At 48.2% G+C, this 27,058-nt stretch overlaps 2 protein-coding genes across 3 annotated transcripts; one reads left to right on the top strand and one right to left on the bottom strand.

Moving 5' to 3' along the window:
- Positions 1-4,100: 4,100 nt before the first annotated feature.
- On the bottom strand, positions 4,101-9,906 carry SLC2A11 (solute carrier family 2 member 11; the record flags this gene model as incomplete). The annotated part of the gene is made up of 11 exons (XM_079543925.1): positions 4,101-4,301; positions 4,764-4,891; positions 5,314-5,389; positions 5,521-5,622; positions 6,092-6,202; positions 6,793-6,980; positions 8,118-8,266; positions 8,456-8,585; positions 8,847-8,971; positions 9,082-9,242; positions 9,793-9,906. The coding sequence occupies 11 exons, from the start codon at positions 9,904-9,906 to the stop codon at positions 4,101-4,103; spliced, it is 1,485 nt and encodes a 494-aa protein (XP_079400051.1).
- Positions 9,907-20,840: 10,934 nt separating this feature from the next.
- Positions 20,841-24,761, top strand: DERL3 (derlin 3; the record flags this gene model as incomplete). Of its 2 annotated transcripts, none has more annotated exons than XM_079543863.1 (7): positions 20,841-20,933; positions 21,048-21,113; positions 21,566-21,639; positions 21,992-22,085; positions 23,136-23,331; positions 23,782-23,872; positions 24,581-24,761. In XM_079543863.1, 7 exons carry the CDS (start codon positions 20,841-20,843, stop codon positions 24,759-24,761), a joined length of 795 nt encoding a protein of 264 aa, XP_079399989.1. The 2 variants fall into 2 exon arrangements, with proteins under 2 accessions (XP_079399989.1, XP_079399990.1); XM_079543864.1 differs by having other exon boundaries at positions 24,577-24,685.
- Between the last annotated feature and the right edge of the window lie 2,297 nt (positions 24,762-27,058).

Genomic DNA, 27,058 nt, shown 5'->3' with positions numbered 1-27,058 from the left:
TTGCATCTGCAGCAAAATTCTGACTGTTATCCCAGTTCTGCATTATAACACCATTACTTGGTTATTCTTTTATTGGGTTCCTTAGGTACCTTGTTACTTCTAACCCCTTTATTGAGGAGGACATTTTCCATCTCCTGGTCCTCCATCTGTCAAATCATGCAGTCTTGTTTGCTCGCCCTGCTCTGAACTCCCTTAGTTTGTCTTTGTCATACATCAGGCATTAAATAGAAAAGTGCTCTCAAATTCAGTTTTCTTTGCTTTTTAAAAATATTTCCTTGCAACATATTTGATAGCTCTCAATCATGATTTCATACTATTATTTTAAATGCATTTGATTCAGATTGATTTAACTTTCTGTACTTAATTTGTGCAACGGGTCCTTTAGAATAGCAGGAAGAAAAAAAATCTGTATTGAAAAAATTCTGTGGGGGGGTGAAAAAAGGAAACGTATACCAACTTGCATGCAAAGGTTGTCATCTCTGCTTGCAGGCTAGATCTTTCCTGATGCTTTGTTTGGACACTTTGGGAAAAGTCAGGCTATATATAAAGAAAGAGGAGCCTGAGATAATATTTCAACACGTCCTTTCATTCTCTTTCAGTGTTTACACTCTCTTTGGTTTGTCATTAAGTTCTTGCTATTTGCTTTGAAATGTGTTGGTTACTGATGAAACTGCGAGCAATCCTGATGAGTTATGCATTCATGCCAGCTCAGCTGGGCAATGAAGCTCCAGCAACAGAGCTGCAGGAGACAAGGAAAGGACAATAAAGAGGCATTAATGGAAGCCAAAGTCCAGAGTCTGGCATGGACTAGAGCGGACTGGCTTGGACTCCCCAAAACACGGCTTGGGTAATTAGTCATCGTATTAACAGCAGAGGTCCTGACTGTTACCTTGAGCCTCAACACAGAAAAGCTGTCTGAAGCCTTACTCAGAAAGTTGACTAAGCGTGACTAAGCTTGTGCATTCATGCTTGAATTATGGGATCAGTCGATGCTTTAAGGCTACCGGTTTGTTGCCTGAAATTCAAGTCTGCGTTCCTGTAACATGCTGAGTGCTAGGAAAGCTGAACGTCACTTTTAAAACCTGATCGTAACATAAATCAATTCAATCTTTACTTTTAGCCCTAATTCTCAATTGGCCTCTTTCTCTGGCAGTTTCCAGCGCATTTCTGGTAGAAGGCTTTTACAGGCGATTCAGACAGCTTAGGGGAAAGCATTTCAGCTGTTGAGTGGCTGCACTGGGCAGTGCCATGCTGGGATTCTGCACGCCTTCAGTTTCTGGAAGAATCTGGGCTGGGCAGGCTGGGACCAAGCTGTGTGGGACGTGAGAGGCAGATTATGCAGAGGAGCACTCAGAGCATAGCAGCAGGAACAGTGCTTCTCTGCTGTGATGGTAATCAGTCATTCCTACGGTGCCTGGGGATTTGATTTTTAAACCATCATGAGTCTCTGAGAATCACTTTTCAAGAACCATTTGTACCATCATGCTTCACATGATTAGGAAATTAACCTAAGTAAGTGGCATATATTCTTTCTGTTAATGAAGGTATGTTAATTCAGTAACAAATAACTATCTTGTTAGATGCTTCAATTAAAATGCAACCAACTAGATCAATTAAAATGTAACCACTGTTTACCTTTGCTTAATCAGTCTAAAGACACCTGATTTCAGGCCATGGCTATGAAAAGAACTGATTGGAGCTGAGGTTTTCTGATGCATAGTCTCAGGGCTGGGTCTGAATGCCTATAACTTGTGCGCAGGCATCTTCTTCCAGGGCTGACTTGCAGACATCTGTCCTTTCAGGGCCCTGGGGAAAGCCAAGGAGCTCTGACTCAGGGTAGCAGCCATACAAGTGGCCCAGATGAGGACCTCTGGACATTGCAGGGTTTCTCCTCAAACCTGTGCTTCCTGGCAATTTTGTGCCAGGCCTCTCCCTCCACCCGGGCATCTTCTCTCCCACCTTCTCTTCCCTGCCTCATTTCTATTTCCCATCTTTTCCCTGATCCCCACTGAAGGATGGAATGTTTTGGTATCATTGTGATGGTACCAGCACTTTTGCTTTGAGTGTGTGCATTCATCAGTCCTCTTTCCTTCAGACCCTCACTGCCCTCTCCCATGGTATGAATGAAGAGTTCCTCTGCATTTGCTAGCTTCCAGCTGTCTTGCTCCAGGTTGTCTTGTCTCAAAATCCTATTTGTCTCAAAATCTCAGTGTTGTCCAAGAGCAGAGATAGCTGCTGTTGCCATATGTTTACGTGAATGACTTGTAAATAGCACCAACTGCAGATAAACAAACATTTATTTTTTCTACACTGTAAACTGTAGGTAGTGAAAGATTGTTCTTGCACAGACTCCGGAAAAATACATCTGCCCATGCCCAACATGACAGTAATACACTCAGAAACATTATGTGTACATTCATGACATTCAAAAATGCTGGATTTTTTTTATTAAAATTGCTTAAAAATATACAGAAAGAAACTTTACTTATTTTGCCAATGTTCTCTTCACTGCTACCACAGCCTCAGCAGAGCACAGGTGTGAAATGGAGTCTTAATCCCTGCAAGATGCACAGGCACTGTCCAGGCAGGACCAGAGACAGAACATAGGATTGGATGGCAAGAAACAAGCCATGAAGAAAATCAGTCCAGAGTAAATAGTCTGCAAAATGGTGACCAAAAATCAGCTGTATAAGCCACGCAGCAAGTGCTAGAAGCTTTGCATCCATCATATGCCTTTATAGCTGAAAATAATTAACTGCTTGCTATTGCTCAACGAGTAGTTGTCTATTTGAAATCACTTAATAACAGAAACAGGAGCACTGCGACACGGTTCTGAGAATTTCATCTGCTGTCTGAAAGCAGAATTTAATCATATTAATTTTTATATCTGAGAGCCCAGATTTAGAAGGAAAAAAAAAAAAAAAGGCTTCTGGGGTGCAGATGAAATTTAGGAGAAATTCAGAAGATAGATGCTGAAGCATCACATGGTGGTGTTTGCTGATAAGAGAATAAGGCATCAACCTATTACTCTTTAATATGTGTGTTACTTAGTATTAAAAACCTACAGCAGAGTTTTTAACTTTTGTTGCAATTTAGTAGCTGATGTATATTATAAATCTGTTCTCCATGAGCAGAAACACAATTGTGACAGAACAAAGTTCTGTGCAAACCACGATCTGTGACACTGATAAGCTTTGGCTCCTAACTATGGAGCCTTCAGAAGGTGCATGCATTTATCCAAAACTGTCTTTGAATTTGGGAGAGGAGGGAATCTATTTGTAATTCCCTTTTTTTTCTTTTCAAATCATGGTCCATCCTAAGCTCTACGCCCCTTGGGCCAAATTTTAGATTTGAATACCTAAACACAGTATCCTAAATGAATATTTAGGTATCTGGCAGCATGGCCTGAGTTTCACCGTCGGTTGGAAGCAGGCACTTCACATTTCAACTCACAGAACCTTGCTTTTAAGCAGCAGGAAAATAGTCTGTGTAGCAACACAATAAATAGTTTGAATGTTACAAAATTCAGCTGATGAAAAGGTGGCTTACAACCTTTGTAACATCTACTGACATCCCTGAACAAAGCAGTCAGGTTCCTTGTCTTGCTATATCATGCTGCTGTCAGGCATTTCTCTGATAGACCGGCTTGAAAGTGTTTCAGTGGAACCACCACATCACTCATGCTCTGCTTTTTAAGAGAAACTCTCGAGCATTTTGGCAGGAAGGCAGTCCCTGAGAACATCCCCAGGAGCTGACAGAGGACAAGCTGTGGATGCCCCATCCCTGGAGGCATTCAAGGCCAGGCTGGATGTGGCTCTGGGCAGCCTGGTCTGCTGGTTGGCGACCCTGCATACAGCAGGGGGGTTGAAACTAACAATCATTGTGATCCTTTTCAACCCAGGCCATTCTATGATTCTATGTTAGGGTTTCAGCCAAATGGTGGCTTAGGAGTATAACAAATGAAGTAAGTAAGTACTGTGATCCTAATGGCTGAATTAAGAGCACTATATTCTCCCCAGCCCTGCTCCCCTCTCTGTGTCCCTGCAAAGAGAACATAAGCACTGCTGAATTTCCCCCAGCTGCCATTCTCCTTCCTTCTGCTACAACGTGGTGGACCTGATCTCCTCAGGGCCTTTATAGAAACCTTCACGGCTCTGAGCTCTGAAGTTCCGTTTCCTGAATTCCTCTGAGATTTCCAGGAAGGACTTTCCTTTGGTCTCAGGAAGGAAGAACCAAATGTAGAGAGCAGTGCAGATGCAAACCACAAGGAATGGGACGTAGCAGAAATGTGCTAGATTTTTCTGAGGAGGAGGTAAAGAACAAAATGATGTCAGAGATATTCTGTACAACAGCAACAGGCTATTAAACCCCTTCCCTGCATGGACTAACTTCATCCAGAGGGTATTTGTGTGCTTCCCAGCAAGGAGGACAGCAGCTCTCCAGCACAGTTTGGGAGCTTTGATGTAGCAAGAAAAGTATCTCAAATCGTGTTTTTCTGGCTTTCTGTCTATACATAACTGTATAGAATGGAGATCCACAGTAGGAATTAAGATGGGATTGCATATGCTGGAGTTTTGCTCCCTTTCACTTCAGGAATCAACATGGGGAATGGTGCCAGGGTCTGGCTGAGGGGAATTACATTGCATCTCTAGTCCCAACCATTCTCAGTAGAGGATGGAGCAGCACTAAAAGCCATTCATGCCTGCAAAGCTTTACATCAACTTTACATCAGAAATCACCATTGCATTGCCTTGGGAACCCACCACAATGAATGGAAACGCTGTTCCGACCAGAAAGAGATTGAACCAGAGCAGAGACCCGCAGATCATGTAAGCAGCTGGTCGGGACATCTGATCAAATATCTCTGTGGGCAGAACTCCTGTTACACCAGCTGGAAAAAGAAATAGCAGGAAAGTTAACAACGTTGTTGGTAACACTGCTGATGAAAACCAAGAGAGCACAAGCAAAGCCAACGTGAAATTTGTGAGAACAGTAAATTGTATTCAGTAAATTATTCTCACTAGTCAACAATGCCAGAACAAGTGGTAAAAGAGATAAACTGCAGTGGGGAAGTCTTGGGTTAAATATTAAGGGCTGGCTAATTATTTAGTCTCTTTCGTGTTGGAATGAACTGCTGGGAGAGGTTTTGTAACCCACATTATTCTCACTGGGATCTGGCTGTGAAAGTAGCTCATAATTAGTTCGATCCTATGACACTGTAAGGACAAGAAATTACTTCCAAAGGCATGTGCTTGCACACAACTGCGGACTTCCATGGCACCCAAAAGTTTCAGTGAAACGTGGGGAACTGACCTGGTCCAATTCCAAAGCTCAGGATATAGGCAAAAATGCAGGCCATGCTGAGATAAGGCATCCAGCTAATCTGAGTCTGCAGCCACAGGGAACAACGAAAAGCCAATGAGAGCACTTACTGTTACTTGCCACCACTCGACACCCCAATCACATGAAAAAGCAAAGGCCAGTTGCATTTCCCTTAAATAATCCAATGAAGTCCATTACCTGCTGACTCAGAGCGACGATGAAGACAGTGGCCCATCCTGCCATCAGGATGTATCCTCCCAGCAGCAGTGGCCTCCGGCCAGCGTAGTCTATAATCATGTTCTGCACAAAGTAACACAGTGAAATAAAGCAAAATGTTTGACATCTGTTTAGATTCCTGCCTGCTCCCTCTTGTCCCATTGCAACTCTTAGCTGAAAGAGAAAAGCTGCTCAGGGGAGGGGGTCTGGCAGGAGCCAGCAAGATGGTGGTTGAAGGAGACACAAACATCCCAGGTGCACCTAAACCCTGACTGTAGCTGTGGTGACATGAGGGAAAAGTTTCATTTTCTAGAGACAGTGTGCACAGACCAGAAGCACAGTGTCCATTCAGACCCTTTCAAAGAGCATTTTTCAGACAGTGATGACAATGCAATGTCTTACAAAATACAGCATTAACCCCTCTGGACACGAATGCTGAGAGTTTGCCTGACCGCTGTGTTATGAAGTGCTTCCTTGGGACATCAGACAATGTAAATTCGAAATTCCTCACTGTCAGCACAGCTGTGTGTCAGCAGTGTTTGAAGAGCCTCACACAAGTTACAGATGTGATCAGTTCACAGCTCCCTGTGCCGATGACAACATACGGGATTGTGTCCTGAGGAATTCCAGCCTCTTGGAACACGTAAGCTGCATAAAAGTACATCTGTGGAGAGAAGAGAAGAGAAGAGAAGAGAAGAGAAGAGAAGAGAAGAGAAGAGAAGAGAAGAGAAGAGAAGAGAAGAGAAGAGAAGAGAAGAGAAGAGAAGAGAAGAGAAGAGAAGAGAAGAGAAGAGAAGAGAAGAGAAGAGAAGAGAAGAGAAGAGAAGAGAAGAGAAGAGAAGAGAAGAGAAGAGAAGAGAAGAGAAGAGAAGAGAAGAGAAGAGAAGAGAAGAGAAGAGAAGAGAAGAGAAGAGAAGAGAAGAGAGAGCAGTAAGGGAAGGTGTCTGAAAATACATCCACTTGCTTTTTCCTGAAGGACCATGAAAATCAGGGCTGGATGCCAAAAGGTTTTTCATGTATATTAAGCAGGCATCGTTTACTTTTTATGCCATCATTTTATATACTCCAATTCAACTTCTCCCACTTCTCACAAGATTCCTCCTTCACCACTTTGTTCATGCCTTCTGCAGCCTGATCTGCAAAAGCAGAGCAGAACACTGCTCCTTCTTCTACAGGAAGAGTGTTAGACCCAAGTGCTTGCACCCATGGCCCACACAGTGCTGCTGCTGATTGCTGCAGTCACCAGCAGCTCACCGAATCGTTCCCGCAGAGCTGCATGGCACTGCTCAGCACGACGATGCTTATCAGCTGCCACCTCACCGCTGGGTTTCGGATCAGCTCCCAGGGCTTCTTCGCTCTCTGACCTTTGGCAGCAGCCTGTTCAGCTAGCATCTCCTCCAGCTCTTCTCCCAGGTCACTGCTGCCTCTGAGCTTCTTCAGTGCTGCAAGGACGAGGAAACTCAGGCTTTACCTTTGTTTGCCCATCTCTGCAGGCCAAACAGCTGAGCAGTAGATGATGGTTGTGGGAAGCTGTAGAACAGCCCATGATCGTGGCATTGCCTCCACAAGTGGCAAGTGGTGGCCCCTTGAAGGATTAGGGGTAGAAACTGCAAATCCTTCCCTGTTGTTTGACAAGAGAATATTTCCAGTCCATGTCATTCCAGCAGCCATGCTTCTGACTCATACCTCAAGTGGATTCCATGGGAAATGCAGGCAATTAAGACATTCTTGGTACATGTTTCCTGGAAACTAATTCCAGCTTCTCTGTGTATGGGGATTGTATGCTACAAATCTAAGCAAATCCCTTAATATGAACTGGCTGCACATTTGGTCATGAGCTCCTCAGCCAGCATTTATTTCACTTCATAGTTACAAAACATATACGCCATCGTGAACACAAGCTCCACCTTTTGACCTTTTCTTTGTATCAAAAAACATACTTTTTTTTTTTGGAAGATGTCTTTAAATTATCTTAATAGATCATAAATATTTAAGATTGTAGAATGCTGTTTAGCTTGGAAGGAGGAAGTAATGACAACTGGAATGATACAATGCTTCTCAGATAGAAAACCATGGCACCATTCTCACGAGATTACAGCCTAAGTCTTTGCAAAACAAGCAGGATGCAAAGAAGTATACATTAATCTGTGCTCAGAATTACTTTGGTTCACACAAATATGCAACCAACTACCACCTGCTTAAAGGTGCAACAACTAATGCATCTGCAAACACTGGTGGCACCGTGTATCCTGTACAGAACAAGTATGGTTCTGGTTTGTTCACCAAATGTTCTGGCACATCGTGGGACTGGAGACAAAACCCATAGTATTGGGCTTAAGGATTTTATGTTCATCTGAGGAGACTGGTAGGTCACCAAACAGAATATTTGTGTTGGGAGGAATCTACATTTCAATTTGCTTTGGGCTGAATACACTGGACTGTGTGTGAAGATATGCAGTTAACCTTCTATGACTTCTATGACTGTGTGTGAAGATATGCAGTTAACCTTCTTAATGTGCCTTTGCCCAGTCAGCAGATCCCATTGCTCAGTGGGGGGCTGGCTGTCACCCTAAGCTCACCAGAGATGCAGGACTCTCTGTCTCCACGGTCAATCAAGAGATATCTGGGACTTTCAGGAAACCACGGCAGAACCATGAGCTGGATTAGGGCAGGCACAGCATTGCTGGCTAAAAGGAGTGGCCAGCTTTCCTCCCCTCCTAGAAGCTCCCTGGAGAAAAAAAATAACAAGTATCTTGCTCAGTAAATCTTACAAGAGACCAGAATCATCTGCTGTGTGTGGGCAGTGGAAGAGAAAAGAAAGGGAGGAGGAGTAAAACAAAAAGGAAAAAAAAAAAAAAAAGGAAAACAGAGAAGAAAAATAGGTGAAGTATAAACTGGGCTTCTAGCTTTACATTACCTGAGTCCAACAATCTGGCCCAGCACCAGTCCCAGGGCTGTAAAGGATGCAGAGGTCAAGGCCACAGCCCCTCGGAGCTTCCTTGGGGCACTCTCTGCCAGATACATGGGCTGAATGTTCATGCTTACACCTGGCAAGGCAGACAAATGCTGGCCTCAGCTTGCAGACAGAAGAGATGAGGGCAAATGCAGTCAGCTCTTGTCTTGCAGGAAATGTGATGTCTGACCTACCTAAACTTATTTACCCAAACCTTTAATTTCAGATCTGATCGGACTAGAGGATAAATTATTTTCATGTCTAAGATCATTCCTATTTCAGTATCTTCTATTTCTAATCGATCCTTTTGATAACTTTTGGCCTGTTAGGTTTCTCGTTCCAGCACACCTCATACCTGCATTCACACCAGTAAGGAACCTGCTGAGCATAATCATTTCGAAGGATTTTGCCATCTGGCTGAATCCTGACAAGACGGCGGCTACGATCACAAAGACGTTGTTAACCAGCAGGGACATCTTCCTTCAGAGAGAAAAGAGATGGCTGTGAGCTCAGACGTGTGCCAGGTTCGCATATTTCCCCTTGGCCTAAAAGAAGCTGCAAAGCTTCAAGTATAATCCAGCACCTCTTACCTTCCCAACACAATGGCCATGGGGCCAGCAGCAAGAGCCCCTGCAAGGCCTCCCAGGGGGAACACGGACACGGTGAAGGACCAGAGCAGCAGGACCATGCCACTCTCCAGGGGAGCACCTGTGCGTTCCAACCATGTTTTGTTCATGAACGTCTGGATGTACTGCGAGGGAAGGACACTGCTGTGTGACCGCGGAGAGAGAGAGGCATGTGAATGCTTCTGCATCCATCTGCCTGTCCTGGGTTCATGCTGTTACACCTTGGGCTGAAAATGGCCTCCAGTTCATAGACGTGTTTTTAGCAGAGGGATAAGGATCTAAAACTGTAGCTGCTGAAAAGTTGTACTTGGCTTGTGTGCCTGCGTAGCTGTTTTGGATAATTTAAAAACATGCATCGTGGGTCCAACTTTGAATTTAAGGACAAAAGTCAACTTCATAGGATGTAGGTTGAAAAAATTTAGAATTAGATATTTTAAAACAACTAAAAGCAAGGCTTTTGAAAGAGTTCTTGTGACTCTAGATCCTGAATAAGGGTGGCTCGTGGCAGCAAAGTTCTGTACCTTGACTATGACTTACACAGAGGTGACAACACATTCCCACCCTCAGTACTAGCAGACTGCTTATTTTTGGAGGCAGGCCACCATTTGCAGCCTGAATGAGGACACCGAGGCAGCGTGTGTCTCAGGAGGAGCCTCTCAGGCCCACAGTACTTACAAAAGTTGGAGCATTGATGATGGAGATGTTGTAACCGTACTGGAAAGTGCCTCCAATCCCAGCAGCACACACTGTCAGGAGCAGGTTCTTGCTCTGAAGCTGAAGAAGACGCATGCAAAAAGGATAACTTTTGTGCACAGAATAAAATGGTTCAGCAGACATTTGGCCCATTGTGTGATGAATATTAGCACAGGCTACAAATGATGTTATATAATGGGAAGTACAAAAGACAGAAAACAAAACACAGAGTTCTAAAATCTATGGCTTCCAAAAGTGAAAAATGATATTAAGATTCCATATTAATGCTTTGCTGCCATTCATTATTTGGAACTGCTTGAAGACAAAGGCTTGCAATATCTTTTGTTTAATATTTAATGCATGTGCTTACAGAACAGCAAATTCTGTCAGGGTCTGGTGTTATTGCTTCAATTAATTCAATTCTGTACAAAACCTGTACCCATGCGATGAATTATTCAAGAAGCATTTGGCAAAGTTTAATAACTTCTGAATCATTTCCAGCTCCCCTCTAGGATAAGAGAATTTCTCAGGGCTATTTACGTGCAAGGCACTCTTGTTCACTGGAATGCTATTTCTTCTACCCTTTTACTGCAATTATCTTTTCTTTTTTTGTCCTTTCATTTTAGCTTAAAATAGACTGCCTTTCCTGTGCTGCTTCAGTTTTCGTACAGAGCAGGCAATGTCTTTCTGATGAACTTTCCCATCACACCGTTGTTCCTACAGGTGTTCAGCAGTCTGCAGTTGAGTATTCAGTCAGAATACTTTCTGCATTTTCAGTATAATGATGGTGAAATACATGGCAGCTCGTGGGTTCTGTGTCACGTTCTGTGCCTCCCTGAGGTCATTTCTTCACTGCCCACTGCTCATATAGCCATTTAACGGGGCTGCTTCACGCAACATCATGGGATCAGGGTGCTGGTATCAAAGAGAAGCCTCTTGCCTCAGGAAGGGTTAGAACAAGCTGTCCCAGCTGACACCTGGGTGCTCGCTGTCAGGCTTACGAACAAAAAAACAGTCATGTGTATTCCCCTTTCTACATATTTCTGTTGATCTTTCCTCCTCTATTGTGTTTGTAAATTCCAGTTCATACTTGTCACCCTTGAACACGATGCTCTTCTGTGTGTCTGACTTTCCACAAATGGACCCACTGCTCCTGCAGAGCAGCAAGCCACGTGCCAGCAGCATCAGCTCCCCATACCCACACCTCCATCCTCACTGCAGCCACACTACCAATCCTTGTCTGTTCTCATGTATTTTGTGCCTGTGCTTTCGGTTTCTCTACTTGTACATGAGATGCTGTGCCTGGCAAGCAGTGCCCTGGCGGTGTCACTGTCTCATGTCCCAAGACCACTCTGAGCTTGTTGGGGCACCCAGCCCTTATCCTGACACTGCCTGCACAGTGTTCCAGGCGGCCCAGGGCCAGACTTGCACAGCATTCCCCACAGGACAGCTCTGCAGGATGTCATGAAGAGCTCAGGCTCAGCTGTTCACCACCAGGGCAGGTCACCTCAGGCCAGATTTTGTTTTGCTGCATGAATATGACTCCACTGACCCAGGGGAAGACTTAGATATCCTAAAGCTGGGGAGACCTGTCTGCTTCACCTGCTCAACTTCTTCTTACAGAGCCATCTACCAAAGAAAGGAACGGTTTGCCTCATCTACCAGTAGTTTCTAAATCACAAATTCAAATAACCTTAGCTTTTCTCTTTCCTCAAAGCCTCGTAATGTCATTAACTTCCAGAGGCTCAGATAAGACGTTCTCCCTGGCAGAAGCACGGCAGACGGCTCCAGCCCTGCGGCTAGAAGAGGCTGAGCTCTCTCCTGCCCCTGTCAGAGGACACACAGCGCTCACTTGCACTTTCCTTGGCACCGCTTTGCTGTCTCACTGCTGCGAGCCCAGGACTGTACCCTGCTATCCCTGCTCTTCCCACCAACTCCATCCAGATGAGAGAGATGTCCTGTGCCTACAGCAGCACGCTTCTTTTTATCTTTAACCACAGTGTCTAAAGACAAAACATTCCTCCTGCTGATTTCCCTGTATTCATTCTAGAGACTATCACCTATTACAGCCATAAGCAAAGGGAAAACGTTTGCTCCTCTCTTCCGGAGCCACGGCGCAGCGCCGAGCTCACAGCCGAGCTGCCCTGCAGGGTTCCTTCCCAGCCTGCATTCACGTGTGATGTGCAGCTCCAGGAGAGCCCTCTGTCAGCTCTAAACCAGGGACTGGGACGAGCTGACGAATAATTCTGCAATAGCCTGTAAGGACTTACACAGCCTTATAAAAATAGGGGAAAAAAATAATAGAAAAGTTTATTGTTCTTACTAATCTCTGCAGCTTGTTCATCCTCTTTGATGGTCTTTCCCGTCTTGCCGAAGCCTCGCGTGCTCTCAGCAGTGCTCCAAAGGATTATTTAAATCTCCAGCGTAGGTACCGACACTCATTGGCGGAGAGCAGCCGCCTCGCATCCCGGCCGGCTCCGGGCACGAAGGATCCGCTGCGTCCTTTGCCAGGGAAACGCCGGCACGGCGGGCAGCCCTCCATCAGCACGCAGCTCTCGCGAGAGCGGCTGACGTGACGCGGGCGTTGCCAGGGCAACGGCGGCAGAGTTAAACGCCCGAAAGCCGGAACTGCCGCTCACTTGTCGGGTGGAGCCGCGCTGGGTGGTTCGGCGCCTCCGTTCGGAGCTTCTAAAGGAAGGAGCGTCTGTGCAGACCGTGGTCAGCCAGATTCACGTGTAGTCTGCGCTGAACCCATAGGGCTAAACAGCCCTGAACTCTACCAGTGAATATCTGGTTGGAGGGGAAATGAACAGCGATGAGAAATGGCGAATTGCCACCAGAAAGACTAGCAAGAGGGAAAAGCCTGCCTCAAAGCGTGAGGTACAGTGAAGAGCTCAGGGAACACGGGTTGTCTGGTCAGTTCTCCAGGTTAGGGGAATGGGGAGAGAAAGGGCTGACAGAATTAACGTCAATAAATGGCTGAGGGAGTGGTGTTGTGAATGGGGCTTTGGCTTCTTATGTCATGGAACTGATTTTGGGGCATCTCATCTTGGGGAGGATGGAGTTTATCTGTCAGCCAAGGGGAAGACCATCTTTGGCAGCAAGTTTTCCAATTCAGTCAGGTGAGCTTTAAACTAGAGTTGCTGAAGGTGGGGATCTTAAAATCATTGCACTTTGAGGCTGACCATGAGGATCATGGGCCAGTAAGACAGCTCTTAAGGTTCAGGATAAGGGATTTCTGATTGGTAGATCAGCCTCAATGGAGTCCAACTCAAGTGTCTGTACACAGTGCAGAGAGCATGGGGAGCAAGCAGGACGAGTTGCAGGCATATGCATGTTAGGGTTAAAGGGAAGGCAGGGGAAAGGAGACATTGTAGTGGGGTTCTGCTACAGGCTGCCTGATCAGGAAAACCAAGTAGAAGAGACCATCTACAAACTAATAGTAGCTGCTCCACATTCACAAAGCGTGGTCATCACAGGAGCCTTCAGCCACCCCGTATCTGTCAAAGGGACAACAGAGCACTGCACCAGAAATCAAAGAGGTTCCTGAAACGTGTTGATGATAACTTCCTCTTGCAGGCTGCATGGGAACCCATGAGAAAAGGAGCTGTGCTGAGCCTTGTCCTCACCAATGAGGAGGGACTGGTGAGTAATGTGAAGCTCAAGGACATTCTTGGTTGTGGTGTTCAAAATCCTCAGGATGTTAAAGAAAGTGCACAGCAAGCTTGCCACTCAGGAGAGCAGACTTTGAACTCTTCAGGGAACTGCTTGGCAGGGTGTCATGAGAGAAATGCCTGGAGGAAAGAGGTGCCTAAGAAAGCTGGTTGGTATTCAAGGACCATCTGCTCCAAGCCCAGAAGCAGTGCATCCTGAGAGAAAGGAAGGCAAGAATGCCAGGAAGCCTCTGTGGATCAACAAGAAGCTCCTGGACTTATTTAGCTCAAAAAGAAAGACTATAGAGAGCGGAAGAAGGAACAGGCTACTTAGATAAAGGAAGAAATTCTTTACTGTGAGGGTGGTGAGAAACTGGAACAGGTTGCACGAAACGGCTGTGGATGGTCCCTCCCTGGAAGCATTCAAGGCCAAGCTGGATGAGGCTGTGAGCAACCTGATCTAGAGGAAGGTGTCCCTGCCTGTAGCAGGGGTGGTGGAACGAGATGATCTTAAGGGTTCCTTCCAACCCAGACTGTTCTGTGATTCTATGTATTGAGTCACCTATTACATTAGGATAACACACTTGACTTGGTAAGTGTCTTGCCAGCTGATTTACATTCTCTAAATGGGACTACATATTTATTAGCAATACAGTTCCATTAACTTTCTTTCAAATACATGACAGTCTGGGGAAGTTATTCTGCAGGATCCAGAGCTGCCCAAATTCCTAAGCTCTGAGGGCAGCTGGTACCAAGGAGTGTATGTGGTTTTGTGCTGTGAGAGGTACCAATCAAGGAACCAATAGAGCTTCACAGTTGATCACAGAGGCGTAGAGGTCCTCGTACAGTGGATTTATGGCACACCCCTGGAATGCAAAATTGAAATTCCGTTCTGTTTCAAAACCTTGGTTAACAATTAAATGCCTTTATGCAGTAGAGGCTCTCGTTACCTCTGGGAGGCTCCAGCTAAATTCTAACGAGTAGAAAAGGTTTTTGGTTGTTGTTTTTGTTTTTTGCACAGCAATGGTGACTTCTTCCATGACCTTTCATCTTTGTCTTCTGGTTTATCTTTCACTAGGATGGCAGCTTTGCTCCCTTCCTGCACCACCCATCACTTCTGCAGGGCAGATCTGATGGGCTCTGTGTAACGAGGCCAGCCCGTTTGGGGCTGCTCATTGTTCCAGAAATGCTTCCTTGTCCCGTGCGAGCTGAAGATGGCCTGGCAGCAGTGACAGCAATGGCTTGCGTCTTTCTGTACAATACATTCCGTACATTTCCAAGTATTCAGAACAGGTGCAACTGTTTTTAAACCCCTCTTTATATCAGCTGTTGCTGCCGACCCGTTCTGCAAAAGCTTCTCTTTCGGGACACGGTGGCACTGAGTGCTGCTCCGCCTTCAGCCACTGAGCGGCAGGAGCAGCACGGGATGCTCGCTGCTGTGGCTCGCAGTGCAGCCCGGCTGGGAGCTCCTGGAGCTCTCTGCCTTTTCCAGCAGCGACCTCGATGTGTGTGTGAATGGATGCTTTTCTTTCCCCTCCATCACACCTGTATGCATCGTGCTGTGATACTGACTGGTGCTCACACTGCTTGCGTTGCCAACTGGATTCCTGCCATGCCTTTGGAGATCACAGTATCGCCAATGCTCAGCCTTCAGGATGAGTTCTCATCGTGTCACAGCTGATGTGGGTGAAGAATCTCCAGCCTGTGTCACTAGCATGAAGTGCCATGCTGCAGCTACACGACTTCTGGAAGGAGAAGCAGCTCCCCAGCACTGCTTACCTCCCTCTTTCCTCAAATATCTTCTCGTTGAGCTCAGCTTATCATAGTTAGGTTAAACGTGATGCCACAAGTATGGGACAACTGTTACATGGAGATGTGATGGCATCTCTGTGATTGCAATGGTCTGACTGCAGGAGCAAGCAGAATCCTGCTGTTAGGAGCCTCTAAGCACACCCTTTGCTCTGCCCAGCATTGAAAGGCTCCTGCATGGCAGGGGTCTCACCCCGGATCCTCTGGACCAGCTGCAGGCACGCTGTGAGAGGAGAAGAGGGACCTGTTTCTATTAATGCAGCTTGGATCTACAGAATGCATTCTCCCTACATACCCTGCTCTGTAACCGCAGGGCTGACCTGGAGCTGTTCCCTGGCTGGCTGTCGGGTCTCACCCAGCTGTTTCTGTCAAATGTTCTGCCTTTCCTGTAAGGACCACCCTCACAATTTCTGTGAGTTAAAAACACTGTATGACAACTTCAGGAAATGGGCTTTGTTGCAGTTTCTGGGGGCAGGGACACACAGTCACTGGGCAACTCTCTGGCTCTGAGGGGACACATGAGTGCTGGGGGGATCTGTGGTGCTCACCTGCTAGCAGGCATTTCTGCGTGTCAGAAGAGCGGCTCTGTCTCCTGTGTGTTGGGTCAGTGCTTGGTGTTTTCATCCTCCTGATAAGCAACAGAGGTTCTCTGGGAAAACCCAGGAATGCCAAAATACTACTAGTAATCGAATTGCATTTTCTCAATCTCTGGTGAGCAGTAGGTCAGGCTGTAGCTGAGCTATTCCTTTTGTTCTTTGTATCATATTCTGACACAGGGGCTTAATTGAAAGTGAGTAATCCGAGGGCCAGAGAGAGCAAACTGCAGAACAAAACCTCCATCCCTGAGTGCAGGAGAGGATCCTTTGTGATGCCACGTGGCAACAAATGGTGCTGGATGGTCCTGTCTGATGTCACAGTGTCAGATTCATCCTGATATCTTATTTAGCACTCATATCACGTAGGGCTTTTTGTTCCCAGCTGAGAGCCACCTGGACTAGGACACGGGTACAGCCCTGGCTCCAAAGTGCAAATGCTCTTTCTGATGCCTTCAGCAGCTGACAGCAGACCCGGGTGTATGTGCTGCATTTCTGCAGCTGAAAGTAGACCTTCTTTTATAGGAAACAAGTGTTGCCTGACGTTCTCGTAGCCAACTGGCCACAGTGGTTATGAAATGAATGTTACAAAATGAGTGCCCTCGAATGATGTTCCCCCGCGACAGCTGTGGGAGGTGACCTGTGGTGCAGAGAACAGATCACAAGGCAGAACTTAACAGGAGTGATGAAGCACTGGGAAAAAATAACCGTGCTAAGAGACAGTGGTTTCCTCTCGATGCCTTCAATTCATAATCAGAATCTGGTTTAGAAGAGGGCCTTTATTTGGATATGTGACCAGACTCTGCTCGAGGAGATTTAGGTGAGATTATCTTTCTCATGATATGCCAGAAGCGGTTGTATCTCTGAACTAAAACCCATAAGAGTAAAAACAACATGAACTTTGATTTACCACAAACCCCGTGCAACCCACTTGTCCTTGGAGGGTTGAGCAGTAAGTGCTATTCTTAGTTTCTTTCTAACAAACAAGCAAACAAAATACCAACAACAACCAAACATCCAGTTCTGTATGATTCATCTTCCCCTGACTTCAGCCCTCAAACTGTAGGCTTAGCTGATGTGTAATAGACACAAGACTCAAGTGCCTGGGGCAGTTATGGTTACACAGCTTATCGATGGGCTGTGAGTCCATGGAGTGGAGTTTCCAGAACTGCAGCAGAGTTACTTTGACTGATTTGCAGTGGGTCTGGGGCTCTTGATACCCATCATCCATACGGCAAGGATGGAGTCTGAGAGCAGCAGTTCCCTTTCCAGTGCCCTGTGCCTTTCTGAACACGTTCCTCGTGCGATTACGCTCCCACTCACACAGATGTGTGCCTTGCACAGGGCTGGCACAGCACATGCTGGGGGGCACTGGGGTGAGTGAGACCTCACAGGCAGCTCACTCCCCTCATGTGATGGGCGGGCAGCGTGAGTTCGTCCCGGGTTCCAAACAAAGCAGAGAACTGGGGCTGTGCAGCAGGATGGAGAGCTGGTCTGGCCAAGGGCTTGGGGTGAACACAGTCCTGCTGCACGCCAGGCAGCTCAGCTGGAGGGGTGTGCCACTGCCATCCACCAGTAGGACACGCTGCTAAAGGTCATCAAATGGAGCTACAAACAGCCTGCTAATGGCAGGAGAGAGCAGAGGGCACGCCTCACCAACTGGACGCTCTGCATATAGGGTTAGGGGCTGTTCTCTTGCCCCAACACTGCTGGTGGCATGAATGGCCCCATCAGAGGGCTGCTGCTCATTGGGGTCTGTGCTGACCTGGTGCAACACTCCTTTCATCCTGCAACCCCAGCAATTGCTGTGCTGGGCAAAGGGGAGCTGACGCCTTTAAATAGAGCATCTGTTTATTCTTGAAACAATTAGGGAGGGCAGTTAGATCTTGAACTCGTTACTGAGCCTAAAACAATTATGATAAAAACAAGTTCCAGATGGACTTGAGAGGAATTGTTTTTGTCTTTAGTAAATTAGAACAGATTTCATGTCTTCAAGTTCCTCTGGCTTTTATGGACAGGAAACACGAATTACACACAATAATTTACTACAAACAAAGGAGATGAACTCTGCGACAGCCCATTTATCTTTGCTCATGTGCCTCCTCAAGGTCTGTGAATTGCTTAACTCGTGGAGAGCTTTCTTCTTTGTTTTCAAAGTCCTTGCTATTTCGGTTTGCAGAAAAGAAACAGGAAGCTGCCGTGTTTCTGTTGTGGAGTTAAACTCACCTGTGACCCCAGGCAAATGCTTGCACATGCCTTAAAATCCCCCGTGAAGGCAGAGAGCAAAACCAGAGGTAACAATGTTTGTCTGACCCTGTGCCTTCACAGTTCCCTTTCAGTACATGTGTACTTAAATCGAAGAGCAGAAGAATTTGCAGTGATGGGTTTGCAACACACATGAATTCCTCCCCTCCAGGACTATTTCCTTGTGAGCTGGTTTGTAGATCACAAAAGTTTATGGTGCCACAGGTTACTGCTGCTATACCTGCATGTGCAGAACTGGTAGCAGTGCTTGTGTTACCTCTGGTACCAGTGCACTTCAGTTCGTCCTGTGAGTGACCTGAACAAAAGTACAGGTGGAGATCTGGCAATTTGTTCTTCCGGCAGTTCCAGGAGCCCCCAGATAGACATTTATTAGAGCCCACCCAAAAGTCTGGGCATCAGACCACTGCTGGCAGCACCTGCACCCATCAGCTTTGGTCCCTGGGCAGGGGAAGGACAGCAGGACCAGGCAGGAGGAGATCAGCAAAGCGGCTCCTGAGCAGCATTCCTGTTGTGTCCCTCCTACTGTCTTGCAGCTGAGACAAAGAGATTGGGTTTGGTTTCTTTGTGGGTTTTAACTGGATTCTGTGGTTTTCTAGAAGAAGCTCTGCCAGCATCCCTACAAAGGTATATAATGAGTGCTGTGTGGCTGAGCTGATGTGAAGTGACGGAAGGACATCATTCCCAAAGAACATAAAATGTGACAAGGATTGCAATGCAGACTGAGCTGCCCCTGGGCGTGCTGTAATGCATGAAGTCAGCTTGGCTGCTCTCCATAGGAAGTGAGATCATGGGCAGAAAGCTGCCTGGGAACTGGAGGGGTCACAGGTTTGTCTGGCCTCTTCCCATGCTGAAGGGGGAGTTTCTGGATGCATTTCACTGCTTTCCCACTTGATTCCTATAAAAAGAAAGCCTTAAGCATAAGCCTGGAGAAGTAGAGTTCTCAAAATTTGGCTGGCAAACAAGGGAAAAGAAAGAAAATTATAATGTGATGACATTTTTTTGCCTTTCATGTGATGTCTGATTTGCACATGGAATAATTAGGATTGATCATTTGGGTTCTCATCTCCTTGTAGCTAGTGAGGCTGGGCTCCAGAATGCTGACATTCCAGCAAATGGGCTCCAAATGTTTATCTCCAGTCTTGGTTCAAGCAAGGTAGGGGCAGGAGTCACAGTGCTTGAACTCAGCTTCTGACTGTGAGAGCAGATAGGAAATCTCTAATCTCCCATCCAAATGAGCAGATACTTACTCATATACTTCTTTCATCATCCATTTATTTACTCTCAGTTCTGTTACTCAGTTGCAGCTGTCCTTCTGCAGGGGCTGTGCCTGCACAACGCTGACACACAAAGCTGTGGCAGTGGGGCTTTGGGGCTGAAACAGCCATGTGGATCCAAGCAGCGCTTAGCAGAGCCCCCGGCCCCAGTCAGGAACTCTCTTTCCCTCCTTGGCCTTTCCAGCTGAGGGTTTTTTTTTGACTCAGCTGCAGTTTTAGCATCCCTGGGCTCCACTCTCAGGGTCTCCAGTGCAGCTCATGCCGGCAGTGCTGGTCTCAGTACCTGAGCACTCAGGAACCCGTGCCCCAGTGCCCATCTGCCTCATCTTTTCCTCTCTCCCACTCTGTGTTGCTTTAACCTCACTATCCCTTCACCTTCTACCTGCGTTTCGCCCCCCATCAAACAGCAGTCAGAGTGGATGCAGTGGAAAACACAAGGACTCCTTCCTCTGCTAATGATTTCACTTCCCATTGACTGAGGGCTTAAAGACGAATCTCAGGGCTCACTAAAAACCTGGTGACAATTTAACCTTCTCCTACAGAAACCCAATACCAGGCCCCTTCCTCTGCCTGCAACCAGGGTGGCTGTAAAGTTAGACCTGGCTCCTCAGCACGGCGTGCAGCTCTGGAAAGCACCACAAGCTCAGGACTGGGGGACGGTGGGTTTGTTTAGACCTTTATCAGATCATGCTTTCAGAGAGTGCTCTGCGTACACCTGGCACAGCCTCATGGAGAGCAGGCACCTTGTGCTGCCTGGTTTGACCTCTCATAGTTTAGGGAAGCACCTCAGTTGCTACAAGCAATAAGAGATGGAATCATGAGCATGAATTCCTGAAACCCCAAAGCCTCTGAATGTTGGTGCACGTGTCATTTGCTGGCTGCAGAGTGAACCGGAGAGGAAGGGGCCGGCTAGCGGCGGGGAAGGCTGTGCTTTCAGGGCAGCAGCCCTGCGGCTGAAGGGGGGAGAGAGCAGGTGCGCAGTGCGTACCGCCCGGCTGGGCACGGCCTGGGCACTCGCACACCAGGCAGCGCAGCCCCACACAGAGCCACGTGCACAGCGAGCCTCCGCCCCGCCCCCTGTTGTCCCTTTCTCTCCCCGTGATTGGCCACCTCTGTGGGGGCGTGACCCTCTGCCCCGCCTTCACACAGCCATCCGCCAATCGCACCGCCCCACCTCCTCCGGCGTCCCTCGCTCGCCCCGCCTCCAGGGGGCGGAACCCCAGGGGCGCTCCCCCTCTCGGCCCGTCACCGTCCGCAGCGGGTCCGTTCCGGGTTGGAGGCCGAGGGCATGAGGCGCGCTCCGATTGGCCAACCCTCGCCGCCCGTTGCGTCAGGATTGGCCTAGCGCAGCTGGCGGGGGCGTGGCTTCGGCGGCTCGCGGGGGTGCTGTTAAAGGCCCCGCGGCGCGGCGCGGCCGGGCGCTGTCGCCGTGCGCCATGGCCTACCAGGGCTTGGCGCAGGAGTACCTGGGCATGCCGGCCGTGACGCGCGCCTACACCACGGCCTGTGTGCTTACCACCGCCGCCGTGGTGAGGGCTGGGGGAGCGGGCACTGGGGTGCTGTGCTGGGGAGGGTGCGGGGCGGCTGGCGCTGCGTGCCTAGCGAGCGGCAGTGGTGGCAGCTGCCCTGCTTGTGTCTCTCAGCAGCTGGAGTTCATCACCCCCTTCCAGCTGTACTTCAACCCCGACCTCATCTTCAGGAAGCTCCAGGTGAGGCCTTGCCCAGGGGCACGGGGCCCTGACCGCGTCCGGAGGGGCTGCTCTGACACTGCGGGAGCTGCCTGCTGCTCGCCTTACTGCAGGATGTAGCTCTCTCCTCCCGGCCTTCCCCTGCTATACACCATCCTGCCTTTCCCTTTTCCATAGATCAACCCCACCTCATCCCCTGCATCCCTGGGTGAGGTCCTTAGCAGCTGTGCTGGGGCTGGGATTGCTTTGCTGTGGTGTGGAGTGAGCAGTCACACTTACTCTGGGTGCTGAACTGTGCTTGTCCGATCCTGAAACAGAGTAATCTTCTCTCATCTGGGCTGGTAGAATGTGTTTGGGGTGGGGGTCCACGTGTAGGTGCAGCTGTGTGGTGGGCTGACCCCACTGCACGGGGCTACTGTCCATATGATCAGAGAGAGCCACCTGCCTACCCTCTGTTCTCTCTTCTCTTTCAGATATGGAGGCTGATCACCAACTTCCTCTTTTTTGGGCCCCTGGGATTCAGTTTCTTTTTCAACATGATATTTCTGTATCCTTTGGTCTCAGTAAGGCTGTCTGCTCCCTTTTTGGCTCAGCTGTGACGCCCTGTCCCTCCTCCCTCCACACTGCCCTGTCACGCAGCACCCTGGGGCTGTTCCGTGGGTGGTGGCCCTGCTCGTGGCCTCTGCTGTTCCACCTGCTAGAGGATGAAGCTGCTGCAGCAGATGAGTAGCAGCACCACAGCTACCTCAGTGGTGTGAGACTCTCTATTCTGCTCTGGTGCTTGTAAAACTGCTCACTGCCTCCTGTACTTGCAGCTGGCTTTTCCTCATGAGGCCTCGCTGGGGATCAGGCAGCCAGCCGTTAATTTCCTATACCCCTCCTTTCTCTCCTGCTCTCAGGTACAGGTACTGCCGCATGCTAGAAGAAGGCTCCTTCCGCGGAAGGACGGCTGACTTTGTCTTCATGTTCCTCTTTGGAGGGTTTCTCATGACAGTATCCTTTTGAGCAGGCTGAGGCCCTCTGGGCTCTTCTGAGATGCTCTGAGTAGCATGGGGCTCATCTGCCAGCTGTGTCTCACACTGCTGCATGTGATCTGTGGGCCAGGTCAGCCGGCTGGGGAATCCCAGCACCATGGGCTGCAGGCAGGGAGCCTCACTGTGCCCCTGGGCCTGCACTCCTTCTGTCCCGTGGGCCCGAAGGGTCTGCTGGGCTGGGATGGCTGGAGCCTGGCCTGAGCCCAGCCAATGTGTGTGGAGGAGTGGAAGCAAGCCAAAGGAAGAGCTTCTGGTATTTGTTGTGTCTGCGAAGCGCTGATGCACCTGGCGTGGGAAGGGCTGCCTAATCCCAGGGGCAGAGTGACAGCGTCTGAAAGCTCTACATGAAGGGAAGCCTCTTGCTCAGCTCTGTGAGGAGCCGCCCAGCTGAGCCAATGACAATGGCAGGGCTGAGGGTGAAGGGCTGTTCAATAGGTGTGAAGAGAGTAAGGAACTGAAGTGGGGGATGCTGAGCTGTGAGCACAGGGAGCAAGGTGCCTGCAGGTCAGCAGTGTGCTGGGCACTGTGAGCCCATCTGTCCCTGCACCTGGCCAATGGCTGAAGAGACTGCCGTGTGTCCCTGTCCTAAGTTTGTCTTAAAGTAACCGAAGTAGTCTGGATAAGAGAAATATCTCCTTCCCAAGCATAAAACGTCTTTGGAATGCCTTGCCTTAGAGCACAGGCTCTGACACCATGAAGGCCCTTCTCTGAAAGCCCCTTCTGATGGTTGCTTGATGGAGAAGGCCCGGAGCTCCCTGGTCTCCTTTGGTTGTAGCAAGGACCTTACGGAGCAGTCACTGTAGGTGCCATGCAGTGTCTTGCTCTAGGGTGCATGGATGGAAATAGAGTGTGGGGGAGCATTGGTGCATCTCAACCAGCTCAGGAAAGACTTGGTGGCATGGGCAGCATCTTTCATGACAGTTAGCTGAAATTTCCTGGCTGCATACATCCTGTGCTGCCTGGAGATGGTGTGCAAGGTAGGTTTTTTCCTTGACTCCGTAGTTTGTAGCTGTTTGGTCTCTTTGCCAGCCTGTTTTTCCTGGGCCAGGCTTTCACCATCATGTTGGTGTATGTGTGGAGTCGCAGGAACCCTTACATCCGCATGAACTTCTTCGGGCTCCTTAACTTCCAGGCCCCTTTCTTGCCCTGGGTCCTGATGGGCTTCTCCCTGCTCCTGGGCAACTCCATCATTATTGATTTGCTGGGTAAGTCAGAGCTGGTGGGTAGAGGGGCACTTTGCAGCCGTGGCATTCTTCATTCTGCTGAAGCTGTCTTGCTTTCATCTTATTTAAGGCTGTGGGTGGCTTGAAGTGAGCTGGCTGAGTCTGCTGCCCGGCCAGGCTTGGGGCTCAGCTCAGCACCTTGTATCTTGCTGCATCTTAGCCAGAGGCAGCAGCTGGGTGTTGTGAGCTCAGCGTGATGCTTGGGCTGTGCGTGGTGTCCTGGGCATCTGGCTCTGCCCTGCCTGCCCCTGTGCCCATGTAAAGCATGACCACAGCCAGCAACCTGGCTGCTGACACGCAGCTCAGGTGCATCTGATGGGAGCTGTGTGCTGTGGTGGTCTCAGGGCTTCCTCCTGCTTAAGCTCCAGCAGCACTGGTCCAGCAGGCAGAGAAGGCACAACTGGGCCTGACTTTGGTGGCATCTCTCCCCAGGGATTGCAGTGGGTCATATCTATTATTTCTTGGAAGATGTCTTTCCCAACCAGCCTGGAGGAAAGAAGTTGCTTTTGACTCCCAGCTTCCTGTAAGTAAAGCAGATTTTAATTCTTGGGTTTACAGTGTTGCTTCCCAATGTGTGTTTCTTCCATAGCAAACAGGTCTGTGGCTCTGTGGGGTAACCTGGCTTTGGCTGTTAGTCTTGCTGAGCTTCTGCTACGTTGTGTTAAGCCACGCAGGACCCACCTGTGTGGTTGTAGCTTCTGTGCTCAACACTTGAAGCCTTTGCTGCAGAAGCACTGGCACTTAGCACGCTGTGTGTGTACAGAGCAGCTACTGGTACCATAAGTTTTTCTAGCTGAACTGGAACCTTCTTGTGGAAGTGCTAGATACAGGTAGGATTTTATTTTCCTGAAGTACTTTTGTGGTTTAAGAAATTAGAACATGTTCAGCTTCATGTTAGTGATCAAAGCTGTCCTCGAGATGGAGGTATTGTCGTTGCATGTTGAGCTGAGTGCTTGTGCAGCAGGGCAGTGGTCACAGCACCAAGCCTGCCAGCGCTCAGGAAGTGTTTGCCAACTCTCTTAGATGTATGATTTGATTTTTAGGCATTCCTGTGCAGAGCTGGGAGTTGGACTCAGTAATCCTTGTGGGTCCCTTCTGGCTTGAGATGTTCTGTGCAGCCAAACCCTGTGAAGGGTCAGGGCATCCTTGGAGGGCTGGGGGTTTTCTTTGTCTTCAGCTCACTTTGTTAACCTGCCTGCTTGATGGGATACATGTATCCCTTGCCAGGAAGATGGTATTTGACACACCTGAAGAGGATCCAAACTATAACCCCCTGCCTGAGGATCATCCCGAAAACCAACCTGGAGACCAAGACCAGCAGCAGCGTCCACTGTAGCAGAGGACTTCATTGTGGCTGGATTCCTCTCTTCTGGCTGGACTTACGCTGTGCTCCAGAGATCTCACTGGAATAATACCAGTTGCCATTCTGATGTGTCATGCTTCACTGTTTGTATGGGTAACCCATCTTCCTCTTGTACTAAGTGGTTCTGCAAAGCTTTGCACGTAAGAACTGATGAATCCTTATGGAGGTGTTCTAGGGAGAAGGGCTGGCGGTTATGTGATGGCTCCTCAGCTGCCTGGTGGGGATAAGTATCAAATGGGGTGTGAAACCGGTTACTCATTCTCTTGCTGTTGATGGCTTGCTGCATGGCAAGTCACTTCTGGCCTCTGTACAAAGACTGATGCTCTCTGCTCTCACGGTTGTGAGACATCTTTGTGGGCTTTCAAACAAGTCGTGCACCTTGTCACAGTGAAGCACAGCCAAGTCTCCCAGGCAAAAACCTACCATAGTGGAATGCAGCTCAACTACTCCCTTCCCTCTGAGTCCCCCACCCTTTCTCATTGTTGTTTCCAAAGAGTCTTTACATTAAAGTTTTTATTTTTCAGTTGCGTGTCCATTTCTGCCAGGAGCAGAAGCACCAGGACTCTTCAGGACTTTGCTCAAAACTGCCAGGCTTCTTGCTCAGGCTTCCATATTTTTTATTCTTGTGGCAAGGCAAAACTTAGTCTAGTTGGAAGCTTTCCTTCCCCTGCTTCTCCCTGCAGCGTGTGACAAGGGGATGAGGTATGGATGGAGAAAGGGAGGCCCGCAAAAGGAACGTGGAATGGAGTTGGAAGCTTGTTTCAGTTGGTGACTGAAGGAGGCACTTGATACTAGTAATAAAGGCAGTCTGTGCATGCCATGCAATTCCACACTTGTGGAATCCACCTCTGAGTTTTAGAAATTAAACACGAGCATCTTAGTAACTGAATTTGATCATTCTTGCTAGCTTTAGTGCATGTGTGCTCCTACACCTCCAAAATGTTTACAGTAGTCCTGCAGCATGTCTTACAATAGCTCAGTTAACGGCTGACTGTTCAGCTACGTGCTTGCAAACCACCGCTAAAACTACTGGAGGTGTGAGTAACCAGCAGCCAGTAAGAATGATACAGAAGCCCTATGGCAATGGAAGGCTGAACCACAGCCATCCCACTCAGCTCCTTTGCAGGCTTCCCATGAAAACAGCTCAGTAATGGAAAACTTCAACTATTTTTGCTGCACTTCTGTTTCTCTGTAGGGAAAGAACCATACATGGAGTGATCTTCTAGAAGGCAGAGTGGTACTAGGGGCAAGAGGCTTCAGATTAGACAGGCACCTGCTGTGTGCTTTGTTCATGAACTCCTGCAGAGCTGGTGTTGTCTTTAGGTAACGCAGAACTGTAACTGTGGAACGCAGAAGCAGGGCTGCACTCAGTGGGGGCTGGTTACTAGATTAAAGAGAAGAGCTGTGCTTACAGGGTGGGAAAGCTGCTGCTCGCTGGTTCCTCATAGTCCTTGTGCTCAAAGCAGCCTGTGCTCCTCTTTCTGTGAGCTGGACTCCTGCACTTTGCAGCCTTGCCTCTCGTTTCTTGGAGGGAAAATTCCTACATCTTCTCTGGATCTGGAGAAGCCAAAGTACTTGTAAGCTTGCTACAGAAGCTCACATCCACGTGTGCACTTGTCCATTCTTTTTTGCAAAGCTTAGGGTTACTTAAGCACAAACTGCTAGGTTTAAGGCTACAGCAGTTTTGTTTGCATTTTGGTTGTGTTCCCTGAAGGGGCTGCTTGCAGAAGAGATGCCTGATCATAACAAGAGGCTGAAGTGTTAGAAAGAACTGCAGTCCTTGCCTCCACAAGCAAAACATGTTCTGCATGGACTTGTCATACGTGCAGAACTAACCTTTTGACCCCTGTAATAAGAAAAAATGGATGGAATACCAATCTGGGACAGGAGTCTAGGCTAAGACTGTAATATTATTATTGCTAAATTGCAAATTTGGGGTTTCTGTGTACTAACATCTGGAAGAAGTTCCCTCCCACCCTGGAATCAGAACTAGCTCTGCTATTACTCAAGTCTAAACATGACAAACTAAGGCCAGAAAGTAGTTCTGACTGCGCAAGCAGTGTGGGTGGATCAGCAGGGATTGTAAAACCTACTGGCTTTATCATAAAGGTCTGAATGCAGTGTCAGGCTGCCAGCAAAATCCGCCCTGTCTGCAGTAACTGACAGTTCCTGGCAGAGAAAGGTAGGAACTCTGTCAAAGAGCCGGTGGACCTCAGTAGCAAGGTAGATTCTAATTAGATTTTTTTTAAGGAAGCTTGAATTTTTTCATCTCACTTCAATGAATTTTCTGCTTTTTAAACATCCCAGGAAAAGACAGATTGGTTCTAGGTTTGCAAAATCCAGACA

This window comes from Tetrao urogallus (genome assembly GCF_951394365.1).
Source record: "Tetrao urogallus genome assembly, chromosome: 17".
NCBI lineage: Eukaryota > Metazoa > Chordata > Aves > Galliformes > Phasianidae > Tetrao > Tetrao urogallus.
This window is presented reverse-complemented; position numbering and strand designations above follow the sequence as displayed.